The sequence below is a fragment of the Sphaerodactylus townsendi genome, linkage group LG09 (genome assembly GCF_021028975.2).
Source record: "Sphaerodactylus townsendi isolate TG3544 linkage group LG09, MPM_Stown_v2.3, whole genome shotgun sequence".
Classification (NCBI taxonomy): Eukaryota; Metazoa; Chordata; class Lepidosauria; order Squamata; family Sphaerodactylidae; genus Sphaerodactylus; species Sphaerodactylus townsendi.
In genome coordinates, this window is record NC_059433.1 from 5,093,422 (window position 1) to 5,115,301 (window position 21,880).

A 21,880-nucleotide genomic window follows, 5' to 3' on the forward strand; every position below is an offset into this window, starting at 1 on the left:
TAACTCTTCTGAAGGGAATAATATTGGGATTACTATCATTGGAAAAAGGTCTGTTCCTAAATGGATCAGATGGCATATAATTTGAATTAAATTTATATAATTTCAACTACTACAGGGAAATATACCAATCTCCTAAGATCCCACAAAGAGCTTTGATTTTCCTTTGTTAGAGAAATTATAGATTTTACATAATGTGAGACAGTCCTGCATGATTCTGGTAGATCCTAATTCTAAATGTTTCCCAGCCTAATTCTAAATGTGTTTATTCAGATGAAAGTTCCAAAGAGTATATATTCCTTTTAAAAGCATCCTTAATTGCTTATATTGCTGTATTGTTAGACACCACCGTTTCATGTATCACTACAACTACTAAAACAATGAATTTAAAGATCACTTAAGAATCCTAAAATTGGAGTGGAGAATTTTTATTGGTTCAGGAAGCCTCCCCAATCCCTCTCAACGACTCTCTGATTTAGAGACAAAGCTCACTTCTGCTGCACTGGGAGGCATTTCCTGTCATGCATGGCAAAGGGTCAACGCTTCAATACTTTGCTTTCGGATGATTCGGACACCACTTTGCCATCGACAACTGTGGTTGTACAAATTTGGTGAGTGGTTTGCATGGTACTTTCCAACAAGGCATCTTTCAGGCTCAGCTCCTCTCCGCCCTCCAGCAGGTGCTTGTAGATAACAATCTCAGCCTCCAGTTTGTCCTTGATGTTCAGCAGAGCCTGATACTCATCAGCCTGGTGCTGCACTTCGTTCCGCATCTGTGCCAGCTCTGCTTCTACCCACAGTAACAGCCCGTTAAGGTGCTCCATCTGCATGCCACAGCAGGCTTCCACTTCAGGTAGGTTAGCCTCAAGACCAGCTCTCAGGTTTTGCAGAGACTCCAATTCAATCTCCAACGTCTGGACAGTGCAACGCAAATTGGTTATCGTATTGTAGGCACCCTCAACCTCTCTGGTATTCTGGGTGATGTTGACAGTGCTCTCGGAAATCTGCGGGCCCCAGTACTTGTCCAAATCCTCCAGGTTCTTTTGAGCCACAGCATCATACTGAGACCGGATTTCTGCATGGGCCTTGGACAGGTCCTGCGTTTTGGGAGCGTCCACTTCCACTGTCAGTCCAGAGCTGGTGATCTGAGCCTGCAAGTTGTTGACTTCATCCTGGTGGTTCTTCATAAAAACCATAAAGCTCTCCCTTGAGGAATTCGATCTCACTCTCCAGCCACAGGCAGCTCATGTTGGTGTCATCAGCCTTACGGAGGCCATTGAGGTCATTTCCCACAGACTGACAGATAGCCAGTTCAGCCTCATGCTTGACACGGAAGTCATTGGCAGCCAATCAAGCATTGTCAATCTGCAGGACAATGCAAGCATTATCCACTGTGCTGTCAAAGATCTGATTCTTGAGGTCCTCGATGATGCCAAAGTAGTGGCTCCAATTTTGAGCGCTGGGCCCTTTCTTTCCCATGTACTCTCAGATCTGGAGCTCCAGTTTCCGATTACCGGCCACCAGGCTGCTTACCTTGTCCAGGTAGCTGGCCAGGCAGTCATTCAGATCCTGCATGCTCTCCTTCTCGTTCTGGACCACTCTGGAGCCCAATAAGGAGAAGCTGCTACTGAACCCTCCAGAGCCCTCTGCACCACCTCCAAAACTTGTGCCAAGGCTGGAAGCCCTGGAGACTGAGATTCTAGACCCAGAGCCACCGGCTCCAGCATAGATGATGGCAGCGCTGGCTATAGGGCATACCTCTTGGAGGAGATGACACTCTGGAGTGGGTGGTGGACTGAGAGTAGCTCATTTTGGCAGTACAAGGAGGGCAGAAGAGCAAAAGGCTGAATCTGTTCTAGGCTGCAAAGTGTGGGGTGGTGGAGAATTTATTTGTTAAGAATACTGTTCAGCAGTTACCAGGCAGAAGGGAGCCAATGGTATGACGATGAATCAGGATTTTCAAAGGTCTGGGGGAAAATGTCTTGTTCTTTAATGGGCTGTAATTTACCTGATGATGCTATTCATTCATTCATTCATTCATTCATTCATTCATTCATTCATTCATTCATTCATTCATTCATTCATTCATTCATTCATTCATTCATTCTATTTATATACCGCCCTCCCCAAAGGCTCAGGGCGGTGTCCATCAATATAAAACAGTTTAAAACATCATCATAATATATAAATTTACATAAAAGAATACATAAAATACCAAGACTCCAGATGGCTTCAACCCCTCCCTCCCCTCTTTATGTACCCACGGGAGGCCAGATGTTCTTATGGCGGAGTTGACATCATCCCAGCTGGCCAAATGCCTGGCGGAACAGGTCCGTTTTACAGGCCCCGAGGAAACTTTGTAAGTCCCGCAGGGCCCTGATCTCACCCAGAAGCCTGTTCCACCAGGTAGGGACCAGGGCCGTAAAAGCCCTGGCCCTTGTAGAGGCCAGCCGGATCGCCTTGGGGTCAGGGATCACTAGTAGGTCCGCCTCCGATGAACGGAGGGGCCTAGAAGGACGATATAGGGAGAGACGGACCCTCAGATAAGCAGGGCCAGGGCCACGAATGGCTTTGAAGGTCAGTACCAAAACTTTAAACATGACCTGGTACTCGATTGGCAGCCAGTGCAGTTGGTACAGGACTGGCGTAATTTGTCTTCATACAGCTGTTGGAGTTCAAACATTAAGCCTCTATTAACTGGGTAGTGCATTTTCTTCCAGCAGCTGTAGACCCACATATGTAGCAAAATTAAGGCAGAGCTGGGGAGGGAGCTGAGCGAGGATGAGAAGTGGTGTGGCATAGTGATTAAGTGCCAGTGGACTCTAATCTGGAGAACTGGGCTTGATTCCTCACTCCTCCACATGCACAGTGGACTGTAATTTGGAGAACTGGGTTTGATTTCCTGGTCCTCCACATGAAGCCTTCTGGGTGACCTTGGGCCAATCACAGTTCTCTCAAAACTCCCTCAGCCCAATTTACCTTACAAGGTGCTTATTGCGAGGAGACAGAGTGAAGGAATTTATATGCTACTTTGAGTCTCCCCATGGCTGAGAAAAACAGGGTATAAACACAGTTTCTTCTTCTTCTTCTTCTTCTTCTTCTTCTTCTTCTTCTTCTTCTTCTTCTTCTTCTTCTTCTTCTTCTTCTTCTTCTTCTTCTTCTTCTTCTTCTTCTTCTTCTTCTTCTTCTTCTTCTTCTTCTTCTTCTTCTTCTTCTTCTTCTTCTTCTTCTTCTTCTTCTTCTTCCACTCTCTGAAGCTGCCATTTTCTTCATGGGAACTGATCCCTGCTGTCTGGCAATCAATTGTCATTTTGGGACAGTTCCTGGCCCCATCTGGAGGTTGGTGGCACTAGGCAGTTTTTGGAGTTGTCAAGTCACATCTGACTTATGGTGATCCCTGGTGGGGTTTTCAAGAAAGAGGAAGTTCATCATTGCTTGGCTGCATATCTTGATCCTGGTTAAGACCTCCCATTCAAACACTAGCCTGAACTAGCCCTGCTTAGCTTCATGGATCTGCCTTATTCAAGTCAGCACAACACTAGGCATCATGAGGTAGAAATCAGGGGACAGAATGGACAATTCCACTTACAGTATAGATAAGGGACAATTTTTTTTAAAAAAAACCCTCCTTGGTGGGTTGGTTCTTTTCCCTAATGCCTTTTTAACAGTTTAACCCAGAAGGCTACAATGTAGGTAGGCCTTGTGTGAGAATGTGGGAGGAGGGATGACAGTTTTGCTCTTGTAGTCAATAACTTATCTGGTGGATCTGCATAAACTGTTCAAAGCTGGGTTAATTCTGTACCTAAATGGAGAGGGATCAAGAAACATCTTCATTGCTGAATTTGTTATTCCCTCTCACACTTCCAGTTGCTTCACTTGGATTTGCCAGTGGCCCAATCTGCACAGCACAAATAAGACATCCGGAGGACGCAAAAAATGCATCTTGGGGAGGAACTTCACACCCCTTATTCCTTAATCTCCTCAGGACATCTTAATTTCAGCTAAAGGTGTCTTTTTTTCAAAGCCCCTAAAATGTGGGCCTTTCTTCCTGACGTCTGTGAAATTGACAAGAGCTTCATGCAGCAGGTGCTAAAAAAAGATCCATTTTGGCTGACCCATACTGCGGGAACACAAAATCCCAAAATGGATCTTTTATAACATCCTAAAGACATTATATTTATGCAGTGTGGAATACAACATGGCCTAGCAAAGATAAAGAAGGATAAATCTCCATTTGAAAAAAGCTTTTGTCCTTTCAAGTGTTATTGACATACAGTGATCTAAAAGGACAACACACAGCTGAAGGCAAAAAAGTACATGCCTCTCCAAGCAGCACTGATGAAAGGACAGTTTTGAAACATTAAAGTTGTCTGGAGATTCTGTTTGCTGCTGTTCATTAATTTGCCATTAATTGCCTCTACTGCATATTATTGGTTTTGAGTATTAGTAGATTATGTAGATTATTCCAAATTACACTTATGAATTATTATTGGATGTCCAAAACTATTATTTATGATTAGTTTCAAATGAACTACGTGTGTGTGTGTACACACACACACACACACACACACACACATCCCAGCAAGTAATGTTTGGAAGTGATTAATATTGTGAAGAAAACAATAAAGTAGAACTAAGTCTGTGAATTAACAGGGAACCTCTTTTCTTTCAAATTACTCCTAATTATTTAACCTCAACATGTGTTATCCTTTTCTTTTCTTTTTGCAGAGAAAAAAAAAGGAGATAACCTTCCGAAATAGAGGTTGCGTGGAAAGAGCAAGGAAGCAGTGGGTGGGCAAAATGGCAGTTTGACTCAATTAGGGACAATTTACAGGAACAGAATCCCTGTGTAAACAAACAAAAGAACTGCAGGAAAACTGACTGTGGAAAAAACAGCCTTGGGGTAATCAGTGCATGCATAAACAGCCTACCCAATTCGTGTTGGAATCACAGGGCACACTCCTGTACGAGCAGTGTGCGGATGAGAGCCAAAGGTGTTTGTTAAGCAGCGCAGAGCTGATCTTCAGTAGGCATGTTCAACAGGGATTGTGTTTGATTTTTAAAGATGAGTGGGTAGTAGCCTCAGCATATAAATGTTTTGCTCAGCAGAGTAATCCAGAAATCCCGAGGAGCTGTTGGGACCGCGCATTGACAAAATATGTCTGATCCATACTAAGTCCACTGCTTTGCAAGCTGAGTCACTCTTTATTGTAAAACATAATATGGGACCCAGAGCTTCTGCTGACTATTTCTCTAAAGTTTCAGAGTCTAAATCTTGTCTTTTACCAAGCTCAGACAGGAAGGACACCTGAATCCGTCAGGGATTGTGAGACAGATGGCGAAACTCATCTCTACTGTAGCTTTGGTGAACCCGATGTAATTACATGTTGTGCAAGTCGGAGCTGTACGTCTGTCTTGGGAACAGATATATAGAGCTGCAAAAGCATTATTCAGAATTCAGATGCCAAATCCATGTGTGATGACCTAAATCCAGCATTGGACACAGATAAGAGAAGTTAAGAAAAGGCAGATGCATTCGTTACACTGACACATGAATCCAGGATCAAAACACTACAGAGCAAATCCCAGGTAGGACCCATTTTCTTGCATTCCAGTAGCTGTGTGGAACCAGCTGTGGGAACCAGGAGAAAGATTTTTTCCCCCTTCACTGATGTTTGGTTTCATTTATTTACAGTGTAAACCTAAACACTCCTTTGCACTCCTTTAACCCATTGTGAGAGCAAGCTTGGTGAAGTGGCACGATCCAGGTTTGAATCGACATTTGTGCACAAAATTAACCCTTTGTAAACGATTTCTCTTGAACAGTAAAGCAACGGAACGGTAGCAAAGACCCCATTGAGAAATATAAAGAAAGTATCATTGTCTCAGTTTCACCCTTCATGAAAGTGACAGTTTTCTTTTCAGTGCAGTCAGGGATATAAAATGGGCCCAACACTTCAAATGTATACCCTGCATTTTTTAAAATATATATATATATATTTTAAACCAAAACCCAAACCCAAAAAAACATGATGAAGTTGAGGTGAGCAAAACCACCGATCCATTGACCTTGTCTAGGTTGACAATTATACTAAATATGGGGATGCAGAAGACTGGAAAGAATACATTTTTTTCTGGGACACTTTGGCTCATTCCGCACATGCAGAATAATGCACTTACAAACTGCTTTCAGTACTCTTTGAAGCTGTGCGGAATAGCAAAATCCACTTGCAAACAGTTGTGAAAGTGGTTTGAAAACACATTATTTTGCATGTGCGGAAGTGGCCTTTGACTCATGGATGTACCTAACCTCTCTAGTAGTTTCAGGAAAGAAGAGTGGATCGGGGGGGCGGGGACCACATATCACATCAGAGATGACCTCTGATGAGGGTTTTTTTAGAACTGACAGCATGAGCATGCTGGTCACACCCTCCAATGCATTTTTGTCCAGTTGTTTCCAGTCAGCTTTCATGAGAACAGCTTGTCCATGCCACAGGGCTGTCCCAAAGACTGGGAACATTTGCTCTTGGTCATGCTTGACTAGATGTATGGAGCCAACACAATATGTCTTGCACTCAAACAGGCACATTGGGCCAGATGTGCATTGAAGAGGATAGGGCCCATGTACTCAGTGCATTCTATGTGCTGTATGTACACAGGGCTTAAGACTTCAGAGACTGCATCATAATTCATCCACAGCTGAATACTGTTTTGTTTGGTTATCTTACATTGGAGGATTTGTTGTATATTGCTGCAATCATGCTTTAGAGAGAACCATCTCTTTCTCTGCTATCCCTGAGAGCATTTAAATTCCATTCTGGCTGAGTCCATGCATTGTTTCTGGTTCTCCTGTTAATATTTCCGGTTCGGTCAATATGCAATGCAGAACTGTCATTCTTGTGAGCTGTTTTCACACACCAAATTGGGAGTGCTTCGTTTTAAGACAGTTGATAAGACCGGGGAGTTCACATTAGAAGTAGCTGAACCATCCTAAAAACCCTGATGCAGAGACATAGCAGAGTGAATCACAGATTGGTACTTTGAACTCAGAGGAGACTTTTCATTAATTTAAGTACTTAACTTAGTATGTGCATAACTCTGTAGTAATGCACAAGCTTAGGAATTACTGTCAAATGAGTGTCATTCCATCGTGAGTTCTGATTTTCTGACATCAGAGGAGTGTTTTAGGATTTGCCACAAAATGAATCCTCAATCAGAGGAAAATTAAGAGGCAGATCTGGCATTTTGTCTTTCATGGGAAATTCTGCAAATAAAGCCTGCATTTTTAAAAAGCATTGTGTCTCTTCAGGGAAAAGCAACAGCTCGGACGGAGAACTCAGTCATCCATTAAACGGATTGCTTTTTTGGATTTTTATTTTCTCAGAATGTGCCAAATCCCTGTTGAATTTAGAAAGCTTGGGAAGGATTCTTTTCATTTGGAAATGTTTTCAGATGTGAATTCCCTTTATTATGTTCCAATATATATTTTACCATTGAAAAGAAGGATGCTTAGCAAATGGCCCTAGGGACTTATTTCTAGAGGGATATGATATTATTACTGGGAAACCTCCACAGAGAATTTGCAGCATCACACAAAATGGCAGGCACAAGCGACAGAAACAAAAGTAAGAGGTTTGGGTGGGGGAAATAAAGCATTGCCTGCATGCTAGCATTCATTCAGCAGACAGGAATCCTCCTCAGTCCAGGCTGGGACAGAAAGATTGCTAATTTAGTGATTTTTGAAAAACCTGGGTTGGGAGGAATAAACTAGGCTGAACTCAATTTTGGGAAGAGAGCTGGGGGGAGCTCTTTCCCAAAAACAGTTTTTTATAACATCCTAAAGAAGTTATATGTGTTCATGTGTAGCCATTGCTACACAAAAAAAGTTACTTTTTTCACCAGTTTGCCATAGGGACCTGTACCCTTACTGCAGCCAGCAGGCCCCTTGGTAACTTGTATGTAAAAAGCACAAAATGGGCCTGATTCTGATAGCATAAATGCAGGGAGCCCTGAATGCTTGCACGTGCATCCTCTGCCTGCCTTTGAAAATCTTGAGTCATTACAACTGCTGAAAATGGCCCATTGTCCTGATCAGATCAGACAAGTTACCACTGGGGCTTTCCAAAGCAGCATGGCTGCAAGTTGTCCCTGCAATAATGTATGAAAAAGGTATTTCACCCGTTTTGTGAAAGGCTTTCATGGCCAGATTCAACTGGTTCTGGTGGGTTTTCCAGACTGTGTGGCTGTGGTTTGGTGGATCTTGTTCCTGATGTTTCACCTGCATCTGTGGCTGGCATCTTCAGAGGTGTATCACAGAGGGAAGTCTGTTACACAGTGGACACGGTGTGTAACAGATTTCCCTCTGTAATACACCTCTGAAGATGCCAGCCACAGATGCAGGCAAAACGGCATCAGGTGGAAGCCAGTGTTTTTCCCACGGCCCTCCCAAACGACTCTTACCTTCTGCCACCTTCCATCACTTTGGGCGTTTTTCCACTCGAGAGTAGAATAGTGTCGACTCATGAGGCTGAAAGAGTCGACCTGTGTTAATCCCTTCGTTGCTTCCCACAGCAGCCGAGGTGGTCCTGCCGGAGCCGAGTTCAGAGGGCGGGATCACCTCGACTCATCATTCACTAGTCATATCTGATTGGCTGCTGCGTTTTGGAGCGGGAATCTTGAACGTGCGTCCGCTTTTAAAAAAATTTCACGATTGCCATTTTAAGTTTGCTTTCTGGCGGCGTCCAATCTACCATACCGTCACTGTTACCCGGCACGAGTCTTCCGTTCTGCGCATGCCCAAAACACTCACCTGTGATTGGCTGACTCGGCGAATCGACCCGACGAACGTTTCCCACTCCGTCGGTTTTTCTTGAGTTCAACCTAGCTTCGTCGGTTCACCTCACCATCGTGATGGATTTGAAAATTTAATGGCAGAACGGAGCAGAGCAGGACGAACCTACGTCGAACTCAGCAGATGTGGGGAGCACTTGGGTTGAACATAGGTCGAACTTGAGTTCGCATGGTGAGTGGGAAAACGCCCTTTGTGGAGGCCAAGGGACATGCCTCCTGGCCTCTGACCACAGAGCCATCGCTATGGCCATGCTCCACAATGCAACGGAAGGCGGCAGGAGATAAGAGCCCTTTGGGAACAGTGCAGCCTGTACAAAGGCTGCATCGCCAGCTGCGCAGCAAGCAGGACCATCCATGCAAACGGTCCTGGGGGATGTTTCAGCATAAACTATTCCAATGCACCCCCGTTCAGCTGGCCGTGCAGCTACGTGTGTGCTGCAGTAAATAATTAAAAAAGAGAAATGTCTCTGTGCAAAGGTGCAAAAGCAACCTGGATTGTTTCCATAGGCTCCAATTGCTGCCCGATTACTCACCTGCAAGCTGGCATCCATACAGCAAGCATTGTGTAGTGTTTACATTGCTGGCCTAGCAACTGTGAGTCTGAGATTTGGATTTTCGCTTTGCGATGGAAGGTCACTAGATTACCCTGGACCAGACACTCTCTCTTAGCCTAACCTACCTCACGGGGTTGGTGTGAGGATAAAATTGGGACAGAAGCAGATCATAATTAGCAAAGAGATAATTGAAACATCTTGAGTTGCAACTAAATTGCCTCTGTGATACAAATTGTAATCTATGAGAAGAAGAAGAAGAAGAAGAAGAAGAAGAAGAAGAAGAAGAAGAAGAAGAAGAAGAAGAAGAAGAAGAAGAAGAAGAAGAAGAGTTTAGATCTATATCCCCCCTTTCTCTCCTGCAGGAGACTCAAAAGGGCTGGCAATCTCCTTGCCCTTCCTCCCTCACAACAAACACCCTGTGAGGTAGGTGGGGCTGAGAGAGCTCCGAGAAGCTGTGACTAGCCCAAGGTCACCCAGCTGGCGTGTGTGGGAGTGCACAGGCACAGGCTAATTCCCCAGATAAGCCTCCACAGCTCAGGCGGCAGAGCTGGGAATCAAACCCGGTTCCTCCAGATTAGATACACAAGCTTTTAACCTCCTACGCCACTGCTGCTCCTTTTTAAAGGCAAAAACATGATTTATTTGTGTACAAAACTAGATTCAAAACACAGTTTGGCATATAACATAAGGCCTATAATCATCTGTACAGTACATTAGGTTGAAACTATTAAGACTTCCAAAAGACACTGTAAATCATTTTAAATTTTCGATACACTGATCCAGCTATTCCGGGTCAATGCATTCTTAGTGGGAGGCACCCAGTGACCTTTTCCCTCCCAGGAACACCAGAAACTGCATCTGACCAGAGGAGATTGCCCAGTCAAAGCATCAAGGTGAAAGCAAAATCCAGGACAATATGTTTTTAAAGCTTGTCAGGACAAAACCCTGACCTGGGTAGCCCAGTCTCATCAGCTCTTAGAAGATAAGCAGTGTTGGCCTGGCTTGTGTTTGGATGGGAGACCTCCAAGGAACACCAGGGTTGTGATGCAGAGGCAGCCAGAAGCAGCCAGTCTCTTGCCTTGGAAACCCTCCAGGGTGCGCGATGCACCCCCTGCCCCCTTGTGGCTTTGCCACTGAGCTCAATCTGTGCAAAGTAGAATTTCAAAGCCTCTATGAAGGATCTATTCTGGTGGAAACCTAAAAGAAAGTTGACGACATCATTGGAATGCAAAGGCAATGAGCCGATTGACAGCAATTTTACTACCTGAATCATATTGTTACCAAGTAGGGGGCTGAAGCTCAGGTGGTTGTCATCAATCTTTGTTAATCTAAAATCTGCACCTAGTGGCTTAACCAGTTGAAAGGCAGCCTGTATTTCATAAGATCTTTCAATATAAGTCAATAAACTCAATATAACATGAACTTATGTATATATTTTCTTGTTTCCAACTCATATGTTTAAATGCAACTTCAAGTGCTTAATCATAAACATACAGTTATAAATACAATATTTGATTAAATATAACTCCAGTATAGAAAATAGTCACTCTAAACACAGGCTGGACAGGAGAGTCAAGCGGACCTGTGCTGTTACAGAGGGGTGACCAAGAATAATTGAGAAGTATTTTGATCAGAGCATTTTAAGAATTGTCTGTGACATACTTTGACCAAACTGAAGAGTGAATCAAGAGGTCAAACCCAACCTGGAGGTTGTCTAGCCGGGCACCTTATTGTGGAATACAAGATTACATTTGTTTGAGGCCTGTGTGACCATTTTCTATATTGAAGTCATATTTAGTCAAATATTTTATTGATAACTGTTTATGATTAGGCATTGAGTAGAGGTTGAATTTAAACATATGAATTGGAAACAAAAAAAATAGACATACGTTCAAGTTATGTTGAGTTTACTGACCCCTGTTGAAAGAATTTGTGAAATACAGGTTGCCATTCAGCTGGCTAAGCCTAGGTTCGGATTTTTGGTGATTACCAACTTCAAGTGCACCTGTCCCAATTGAATTAATAAGAGGTGGTGCCTCCAGGTTAGCCCTGTGAACCACCCAGGATTTCAGCTTATCTCTAGGGGAACAGATATCAGTTCCTCTGGAGAAAATGGATGCTTTGAAGGGTCGACTCTGTGACATTGTATCCCACATTGCTCCCTGTATTCTTCAGGCTCCATCTCCAAACCTCCAGGAGTTCTCCAACCTGGATATGGCAACCCTACCCCACCCCCATCCTCCATTGGTAGCCGGCAACTGGCTCTCAAAATCCTTGCAGAGTCTGTCCCTCATTAATCATACCATCTGAGCACATCTTCGATCCTTTGTGGCCATTTTATGAGCTATCATGAAAATAAATAGAATTGCACCATGAAAGTGCTGGAATAAGCCATGTTGAAAAGAAAGAAAGAAATCCCCACATCTATTTTTACAAAACTCTGAAAGATAGTGCGGGGGGGGGGGTGGAATAATTTTGCTTGCACCATGGGTTTCAAGGCAGCATCTAAATGTTGACTGGGCTCTTTGCAAATGGGTTGGAACCACAAGCTGATTAGAAAACAGAAATTGGGGAAAGGTCCAGTCGCTAAAGACTTCTTGCACTTGCAATTCTGCCATTATTTTGCAGACACTGAACTTTAGGGTGCAGAGAATTTTTTTTTAACTTCATTCAGAAGATTGGGATGGTTTCCATACATTAAGAATGGAAGTTCAACACTGCATTTAAACGACTTTCATAATTTCTCACCACTGGTCTGCATTTCAGTGCCAAAGTATTTCTGTGCTGCAGCCGAAAACAGCAGGAACTATTATCCTGCAGTTGGAATGTGTCGTAAATGTTTGATTGTTCCTTAAAAAAGAAACCCTCTCAAATGCACAGGAATTATAGGGAAGAAGACAGGAATAACATACGTTAACCAGTTGTTGTCAATCAAAGATGACATTAATGTTTTAGAAGGGAGATTGCTTTGCTTTCTCACGTAACACAGCCTGATACAGTTTCCCCTGTTCTAGCAAGATGGCTGGCTGAAATACTGAGCACTTCACCCTGAGTACGGAGACTTTACTGTTTCTATTCAGGATATCAAACATCCATGATGGATACTAAGACCTGTGGCCCCTTGTCTTCAAGCTCAGGCAGCAACTCTTTTTCTTTGTGAGCCCAATTTACTTGGTCAATAACTGGAAAGAGAATCCTTCCGGGAAGCCAGCTTCTGCTAGGAATGCCGAGCTCAGCTCCAGACTGCACACGTCAGTGTTCCCCTGGAGAAAAAGGATGCTTTGAAGAGTGGACCCCACCACGGAGACCCTTCTCCTTCCCAGCCCCCGTCCCCAAATCTTCACGAGTTTTCCAACCTGCATCTGGCAATCCTCCTGTAAGACTGCAGTCCCCAAATAAAGCGACCTGTAGTTTATCTTTAAAAAAAACGTAAGACTTTATTGAGAACTGAAGCATGCGAGGGACAGGCAAATTCTGGGGGATATAGAAAGAACAAAACCTTAAATCCCAGCTGCCCTTGGCCCGCCCCAAGCCGGGCCCAAGAGCCGCAGTTACAGTAAAATAACAAAGGAAAGAATACCAACATTCCGATACAAAGTTAACATTACAAAAGACAGGGCTTGGCCACACCTTGGAGAGCTGTGGCTGCATTTTAGCTTTCGTTTCCTGGAAGGCTGGAAGGGGGAGGGGGGAAGAGCCAAGGGGCCCATCCTGACATTCCGCCCTCCCAAAGGCCTCCCTCACAGATGCGGGCATTCTGGGTATGCTTTATGGAACGCCCGTACTAAGCGTGGTGTGCTAACATATCTAGCTTCCACCCACTCGTTCATCTCTTCCCATGCTACCAGGTACTGCAGTCTCTTCCAGTAGACCCGGGAGTCTAGGATGCTGCACATCTCCTGGTGTAGTTCCCCTCTTACCAGTTCTGGTGGAGGAGCCTCGTCTCGTGTGTGCCATTTGTCCGGAGGGGTTTTTGCCTTCAGCAGGCTATTATGGAATACCAGGTGCACCCCCTGAAACCTCTTGGGCAACTCCAACTTGGCCATTACTGAATTAATCACTTTAATCACCCAGTATGGCCCCCAAAACTTCTGTCCCAGCTTCCGGCAAGCCTGCAGCCCCTGGAGGTTCTTTGTGGAGAGGTACACCCAATCTCCAACAGAAGATGCCTCTTCTTGTTAGCCTGCTCCTTATAGGCCTGTTTTGCTTTGTCCAGTGCCTTCTGCATGGGACCCCAAGACTCCTGGATAGACTGAACCCACCCCTGGAGCTTTGCTGGTGCTCCTGATGTATTTGACAAAAAGGGGAAGGGCTTTGGCTGCTGGCCTGACACCACTTCAAAGGGGTTTTTCCCGGTGCTGCTGTGCACGGCATTATTGTAGGCATACTCAGTGAATGGGAGCAGGTCGACCCAATTGTCCTGCTGGTACTTTATGTAGCACCGTAAGTACTGCTCTGGTGTCTGGTTCATGCATTCAGTCTGGCCGTCTGTGGGTGCGTGAAACTCCAACAAAAGGGTCTGTTCCGTGCCTAAAAACTTTAGGAAGTGTTGCCAGAACCGAGAGACAAACTGACCACCCCTGTCCGACACCACTTTCTCTGGAGTGGAGTGCAGGTGGTAAATGTGCTGCACGAATAGCTGGGCTAAGCGACTGACTGTGGGCAGGGAGGAGCACAGGACAAAATGAGCCTGTTTGGAGAACAGATCTACCACCACCCAGATCACCATCTTTCCCCAACTCGTGGGCAAGTCCGTGATAAAATCCATTGAAATCACCCGCCAGGGCTCTTCGGGAGTAGGAAGCGGCTGAAGGAGACCCTGTGCCTTCCCCTGAGTATGCTTGGCCCCACGCACACTGGGCATCCTTTTACGTAGGCCTGCACATCGCTCCGCAGCGGACACCACCAGAATTGTTTGTGTGCTAGGTGCAGGGACTTTACAAACCCAAAGTGCCCCACCGATTTGGCATCATGGCACAACTGCAGGGCCGCCTTCCTGGCCTGGGGAGGCACATACAACTTGTTCCCCTTCCACCAGATCCCCTCCCAAAAGTCCAGCCCCTTTGCTATCACAGCATTTCTCTGGGGGCATAGGCTGCTTCCCGCCCTCCTACAGCACCCCCTTCAAGCCCGTGGCCCTTTGTGGTACATGTGGATGCCTCACACAAGGCTATGGGGTGGTTCTACTACAACAAGGGGAGGACGGACATTTTCACCCCTGAGCCTATTTGTCTCACAAGTTTTCTGGCGCAGAATTAAACTGGACGGTAGGGGACAAGGAGACGGGGGCGATTAAGCTGGCTCTGAGTGCTTGACACAACTGGCTGGAGGGGGCTTAATTCCCGTTTGAAGTTTGGACAGACCATAAGAATTTAGCAGCCTTAAAAGCGCCGGGAAGTTGTCCTCCAAGCAGCTCCACTGGGCCGACTTCTCCCGTTTCGAGTTCAAGTTGCATTTCTTCCCAGGTAAAACAAATGTTTTGGCGGATGCCTTGTCACACCCTCCCCACCCAGGGGCTGAGGCGCCCCCCGCAGTTCCATGTTCTCCCCTGCCCAGCTGAGTTTGGCGGTATCGACCCAGAGCCAAACTCACGCTGAGGCGAATCCCAAAAAGGATTGCAGTTGTCTATAAGTACGGGGAGCCTTCCATTGCAGGACGTCTTGCACCTTGGCCGGATCCATCTCCAGTCCATCCCAGGAGATCCGGAACCCCAGAAAATCCAACTTAGTTTTGTGGAACTCGCATTTGGACAGTTTCTCAAATAGCTCATTGTCCAGCAGCCGTTTTAGAACGGCTCTTATCAGTTCCACGTGTTTCTCTAGCAAGTCTGAATAAATCAACACATCATCCAGGTACACTACCACCCCCTTAAAAAGAAACTCCTGCAGCACCTCATTTATCATGGGCATAAAAACTCTGGGGCCCCCGAACAACCCGAATGGCATCACACAATATTCAAACTGACCTAGCCTCGTGTTGAAAGCTGTGCAGTGCTTCATCCCCTCAGCGATCCGCACCTGATAGTAGGCTTCCCGCAGTCTAGTTTGGTGACAATCCGGCCCCCTCCTAAACAAGGCAACAAGTCCTTGATTAGGCGCAAGGGGTACTTGTTGCAAGTGGAGACTGCGTTCAAGCCCCGGTAGTCCATGCACAGTCTCAAAGTTCCGTCCTTCTTTTTCACGAACAGTACCGGTGCTGCAAACTCGCTGGTGCAGCACCGAATGAACCCCCCATGGAAGTTTTTGTCCAGGAACTCCTGCAGCGCCTTCGCTTCGGCTGGACTCATTGGGTAGAGGCGACTTTTAGGCAGCTGGGCTCCTGGTTTCAGTTTGATTTTACAGTCTGTGCTCCAGTGGGGGGAAGCCGATCGCACTCCCCCTCCTTGAAAACCCTAGCCAAGTTCCGGTACTCTGGGGGGATCAGTTCCACTGACTCTGCCAACCCGGACATTTCCTGGGAGGGGTCCAGGTCCTGTGGCAGTGCCCCTGCCATGTGGGCTCCACACAGAGGATCGCAGAACGTTATGGCCCCCACCCCCCAGTCAATTTGCAGCTCATGATCCCGTAGCCATGGGACACCCAGCACAACTGTGTATTTTACCATGGGTACAATCATGAAGGCGTGCTTCTCCCAGTGCTCCCTGCATTGCAACAACACCGGCTCTGTCTTATGGGTTGTGGGGGCTCCCCCTAACAGCCTCCCATCCATCTGTTCGAACTTGATGGGGCAATGTAGGGATATCTGCTTCAAGCCCAAATGGGCCACCAAGGAGGGGTGCATCAGGCAATGGGTACACCCCAAATCCACCAGCGCTTGTGACTTTACCATGACTCTACTCCTGTGATTGCTTAGGGTAAGGGTGCTAGGATGGGGCAGTGAGAGCCACTAGGTGGTTGTGTGATGCCCTGTGTAGGGACCAGGCCTTGGGTGGTGGTCCTTTGTTGAGGCGAAAATCCTTGAAATGGGTCTATCCTGGGACGCATTGGCTTTAATGAATGCCAGTGAGCTAAAGCTGACTATCAAAAAGCTGACTATCTGAGGGACCGTCTCTCTCTATACTGCCCTTTTAGGCCCCTCCGCTCATCGGAGGTGGACCTACTAGTGATCCCTGGCCCCAAGGCGATCCGGCTGGCCTCTCCAAGGGCCAGGGCTTTTACGGCTTTGGCCCCTACCTGGTGGAACAGGCTTCCAGGTGAGATCAGGGCCCTGCAGGACTTACAAAGTTTCCGCAGGGCCTGTAAAACAGACCTGTTCCACTACGCATTTGGCCAGCCGGGATCATGTCAACTCCGCCATAAGAACATCTGGCCTCCCATGGGTACATAAAGGGGGAGGGAGGGGTTGAAGCCATCTGTAGTTTTAGTATTTTATGTATTATTTTATGTAAATTATGTATTATGATGTTTTAAATTGTTTTATCGTTAACGGACACCGCCCTGAGCCTTTGGGGAGGGCAGTATATATATAATAAATAAAATAAAAAAATAAAAAATAAAAAGAGATTATATGATCTTGAGTATAGTCACCTGATGCAGCAGGCAAATAAATGCTGCTGTCCCTTGCACTTGGGTATACCGTTAAAGCCATATACCATGGCTAGATATTTCCATTTGGTTTTAGAACCCAAATTGCAATGAGCCCTGACTCTTGCCAGGTGCAATATTCTCCCTTCAGCTACCACTCAGGGTAGAATACAGAAAGTGCCCTTTAATGAAAGACTTTGTCCCTGCAGTTCAGCTTATGAAGAATCAATCCAACACTTGATATTACACTGCCCGTTACACAGCTTAGCCAGAAATAAATATCTAGACCCGCTGTTAAACCCCCCCCCCCATTGATAATACTGATCTATCAATTGTGGTAACGATGCTGGATTGCGGATCTGCAAGCGTACTGGAAGCGTTGGCTAACTTTTTGTGCTCTGTCATTAGCAAACGGTTATAACTGTACTGGAGATTGTGTTTATTACCCTGGTGTTGCCATTGTTTCTGTTATATATATATATATATATATATATATATATATATATATATATATATATATATGTTACATATGCAGTTATATATATATATATATATATATATATATATATATATATATATATACATATATATATATATATATATATATATATATATATATATATATATTCCATCATGCAAGTTATTGATAACAATATTGACTAGCACTGGGTTCATGACAAAATCCTGTGACACCCTACTAGACATTTCTGTGCAGGATGAAGATGAGCTGTTGGTAAGCACCCTTTGGGTTCAGTCAGTCAACCAATTACAAATCCCATCCAACAGTAGCACTGTCTAGTTCACATTTTACTAGCTTGCTTGCAAGAATGTCAAAAGCATTACTAAAGTCAAGGTTTGCAACATCCACAGTATTCCCTTGTGCACAAACAGCCTATTTCACTTTTCGTATAAAATACACACAGAGGAATCCTATGCAGAGATACTCCAGAAATAAGATGGGCTTAGAAACACTCCTTAAGTCTTATGTGAGTGTTGAAGTAAACAGCACAGCAATTGGGGTTGTGTCAAATAATGCTGACTAAAAAGCTATCTGGGATAAAAACAGTATTTATTAGTAGAAATACCAACAGGAAGAGACTTGGTATGTCTGTCTTTACAGCAGTTTCCACACAAAGTGCAATCACAAATAAGACCCTTTTCTGTGCACTAACTTATTTTTAGTGCATACGGCATGATTGCATCTGTTGAGTTTAAAGGAGGGATCCCAGATGTAGCACCAGTTGGCACCATGGTACCTGCTGACACCTTTTCTGGGGCCAAACAAATGTTTTTGGGAAGTAGGTGTCAGGCTCTCGAACGTGGAAATAACAGAGACCGTAGGAAAGTCCTAAAGCAGTTTATTTCTCCAACGCGTAGAGTAACAGAGAAAGCTGAATCTAAGCTCTCCCGCTTAGATCCAGCGATTATATCCTTCAATCCCCCCCCCCCATTTGATTCCCACCAAATGTGTTTCACAAAGTGTATAACATTTGCACTACAGAGCTTCAAGAAACCTGGGAACATTCGCACCTTCCCGCAGGAGGGCTGGCGCCAGGGAATTGCCAGGGAGGGGAGAAGGAAACAGGAAAGCATTTACAGGAAACATTTGCAATTCCCACACAGCAAGACATCTAAGCACTGACAAGCAAGGACCTGACAGTAGGCAGAGTCAGGTAGGACTTTTGTCCATCAAAGCTTCTGAGGGACCTGGGGATTTGATTGGTTGTGCAGCTTTTCCTTGATTGGCTGGGCAGATTTGCCATCTCATCAACAGCCATTCTGGGGCAGTTATGTGATTGCCGTGTCCCCCATTCCCTGCCAGAATTCCAGTTGTGTCTGCTGGCTCAAAAGGGTTGGGGATCCCTTTTTGTAAAAGATGGGGAGGAATTGAAGGAAGAGGCAGCTCCTAGAATTTGTTTTAGAAAAGTTCTACAGTGGTTCCTTGAAACACTGGAGTGTATTGCTGTTTTATTATGCATGTAAATCTATATTTTATTATGTAAGTGTGGTGTAGTGGTTAACTGTGATTCTCTCATCTGGAGAACCGGGTTTGATTCCCCACTCCTCCACATGAGAGTCATACTCTTATCTGGTGAACTAGATTTGTTTCCATAGTCCTATGCACAAAGCCTCCTGAGTGACCTTGAGCCAGTCACAGTCCTCTCAGAACTCTCTCAAACACACCTACCTCACAAGATGATGAAGGGAAAATGTTTGTAAGCTGCCTTGAGTCTCCTTGCTGGAGAGAAAGGCTGGTATAAATCTGAACTCCTCCTCTTCTAAGCTCACCTTGGGAATGGGGTAAAAGTTAAATAAAACAACAACAGTATTTCAGGACCTGTAGAGGTCCTGAAACTGTACCACAGTCCATCAGAGCCAGTTATCTATCAACTACCAGATGACACTAACACTATATGAATGTAAGATGGCCATTTGTACTGTGTCAATGTATTTATATATTCCATGTCCCTTCCTGGTGGGCTACATTTCATTATGGGAAAGAACCAAAGTGAAATATTAGCCAATTTTGTAGTTCATGAGCTATCTGTGAAGATGCCAACATGACAGGCAGCCAGCCATCCTGCAATGCTTCCCAAATGTTTCCTGCCGAACAAATCGCCATCCGGAAGGTGACAGTGAGCTCTACAGACATGACCCTTGCGTGTTTTGCCTCTAAGGCTTAATTTGAATGTTCTCATCATGGTTACTTAGGATCTAGACTTGATTAACACTACCTGGTTTTCAGCTGCAATAAAGATGACTGATCTGCTTTGGAAAGGTAGCACTTTTTCCTCTGCAGTTTTTGATTAATTTTGGCAGATCTGGTGTGCTGGCTTTGAGTTACCCAGAGAATGAATAGCGTTTCCCAGTGTGCTTATCCACTACTAAATTCAGAGGAGAAAAAACACTCTGTGCTAACACAACATTAAAATTGCTGAGATAAAATTTACTGTGGAACCAGTAGCAAAGGCTTAAACAGAAACATTAATTCTTGGTTGATACTTATACAATGCAGAGATCTACCCATCTACGTCCATTGTATGTACACTGTACTAAGTCCATTGAAAGGAGGAAGAGGAGGAATTTGGATTTATACCCCACCTTTCTCTCCGGTAAGAAGACTCAAAGTTGCTTATAAACTCCTTTCCTTTCTCTCCCCACAACAGACACCTTGTGACCTAAGTGGGGCTGAGGAAGGTCTGAGAAAACTGTGACCAGCCCAAAGCCACCCAGCAGGATCGTTGGAATGGAGAAACAAATCTGGTTCACCAGATAAGTCTTGGCCACTTATGTGGAGGAGTGGGGAATCAAATCTGATTCTCCAGATTAGAGTTCACCTGTCAGTGTGGTATTGGGGGTGGGAAGGAGATTGTAAGCCCCTTTGAGTCTCCTTACAGGAGAGAAAGGGGGGTATAAATCCAAAAAACTCTATTAATGACTATGCTACACTGGGACTGATAGAGAATGCTAAACTCTGGTAATAAACTATGTAAATATAAGGAACAGGTCTGATGTAGTGGTTAAGGGTGGCAAGCTGTAATCTGGAGATCCAGGTTTGAGTCCCCTCTACTCCACATAAGGCCTGCTGGGTGACCTTGGGCCAGTCACTCTCAGAACTCTCTCAGCTCACTCTCAGAACTCTCTCCCTGGCAGTTGCCGGCCCCTCCCATGCCTCCTTGGGCTTGGCTTGGCTGGCTGAGCATGCTGCCAGGTTACCCACTGGCCCCATCCCCATTCCGGGCCTTACAGTGGCCATGCCAGGTTGCTGGCGGGCTCAAGGATCCTCGTCGGCATTCTCCTCTGTGGCCAGCCATCCCGAGGCCATGATGCAGACTGCGGGGACCAGGAGCGCTGCTGGGCTGCCGTCTGGCCCCGCCGCTGCTCCCCACCTTGCGGTAGCCATGGGAGGGCTGTTGGCCATGGGTGGGGGTCCTGTTGGGTCTGGGGGTCCCATCAAGTCCGGAAAGAGGCTCCAGTCCCAACCCTGGAAACATGTGTACAGGAAAAAGGAAAATGGGTTACTTTATAACGAGTACAACCTGTTGAGTAAATGCTGTGTGGAATCCACCACTAAGATTCTCTTAGGTCGATTCCGCACTTTGGTTATGGACCTAAGTTCGAGCTGCGTTTGACCTAAGTGCTCCGCACAACCACTGGGATCAACGTGGTTTTGTACCAGCTTCGCCCCATGTAACAGTCAAATTTCCGACTCCAGCTGGGAACTACTACTTTTTCAGGGAACCACGTTCGAACTCAGCTCGATTCCAGTAAAGTGCGGAATCTCTGGTGCCAGGAGTCCCCCATTCAGCCAATCACAGCTGAGTGTTTTGTACAGCTGGCCAATCAAAAAGCGCCACCTTCGTCCCTCCATTCCTGTGGCAGTTTTTTTATAACGTGTGTGGGATAGACGGAACATGGCCGTAGAACAGTAGCCAATCAGAACGGAGCGGCGAGGAGGCACAGGATGATTCTGCCCTTTGAGCTGGGATCAAGCTGGTTGCAGTGGGGAACAACAATGGTTTCGACCTAGGTTAGTACCCTTCTCAGGGAACTGGGTTGAATTTATTTTACTCGTGTGCGGAATCGCCCTTAGAGGACATTGAGAGTTGTGCCATGTCTTTTGCAGAGCTGTCTATTTTTACTTAGCATGCTTTTTGTTTAATAAATACATACTCATTGGTTGGATGGATGTTTACCTTGTATATTGTTGTTTATTTTAAGGAAATCTGAACAACTACTGATCTATATTTAGGGCCTAGCATACTCCTGATGTCTCCTCTATCTGTGTAGCAAACTGAAAGGCATCGAGATCAGTCTCTGCTGATTTACAATTTTGTAATGACACATGTTATAACACTTTTCACTTCTTTTTAATACTAACACAGACCAGTTTAGGAAAAGCTTCAGAGAGAGAGAGAGAGAGAGAGAGAGAGAGAGAGAGAGAGAGAGAGAGAG

General features: G+C 45.3%; 1 protein-coding gene across 1 annotated transcript; it reads right to left on the reverse strand.

Moving 5' to 3' along the window:
• Positions 1 to 436: 436 nt before the first annotated feature.
• Positions 437 to 13,447, reverse strand: LOC125439394 (keratin, type I cytoskeletal 18-like). The gene is given in 4 exon segments (XM_048508501.1): positions 437 to 1,202; positions 1,204 to 1,802; positions 10,683 to 10,786; positions 13,146 to 13,447. Coding segments are annotated over 4 exon segments (1,674 nt in total). The 3' UTR covers positions 437 to 533.
• Positions 13,448 to 21,880: the final 8,433 nt, after the last annotated feature.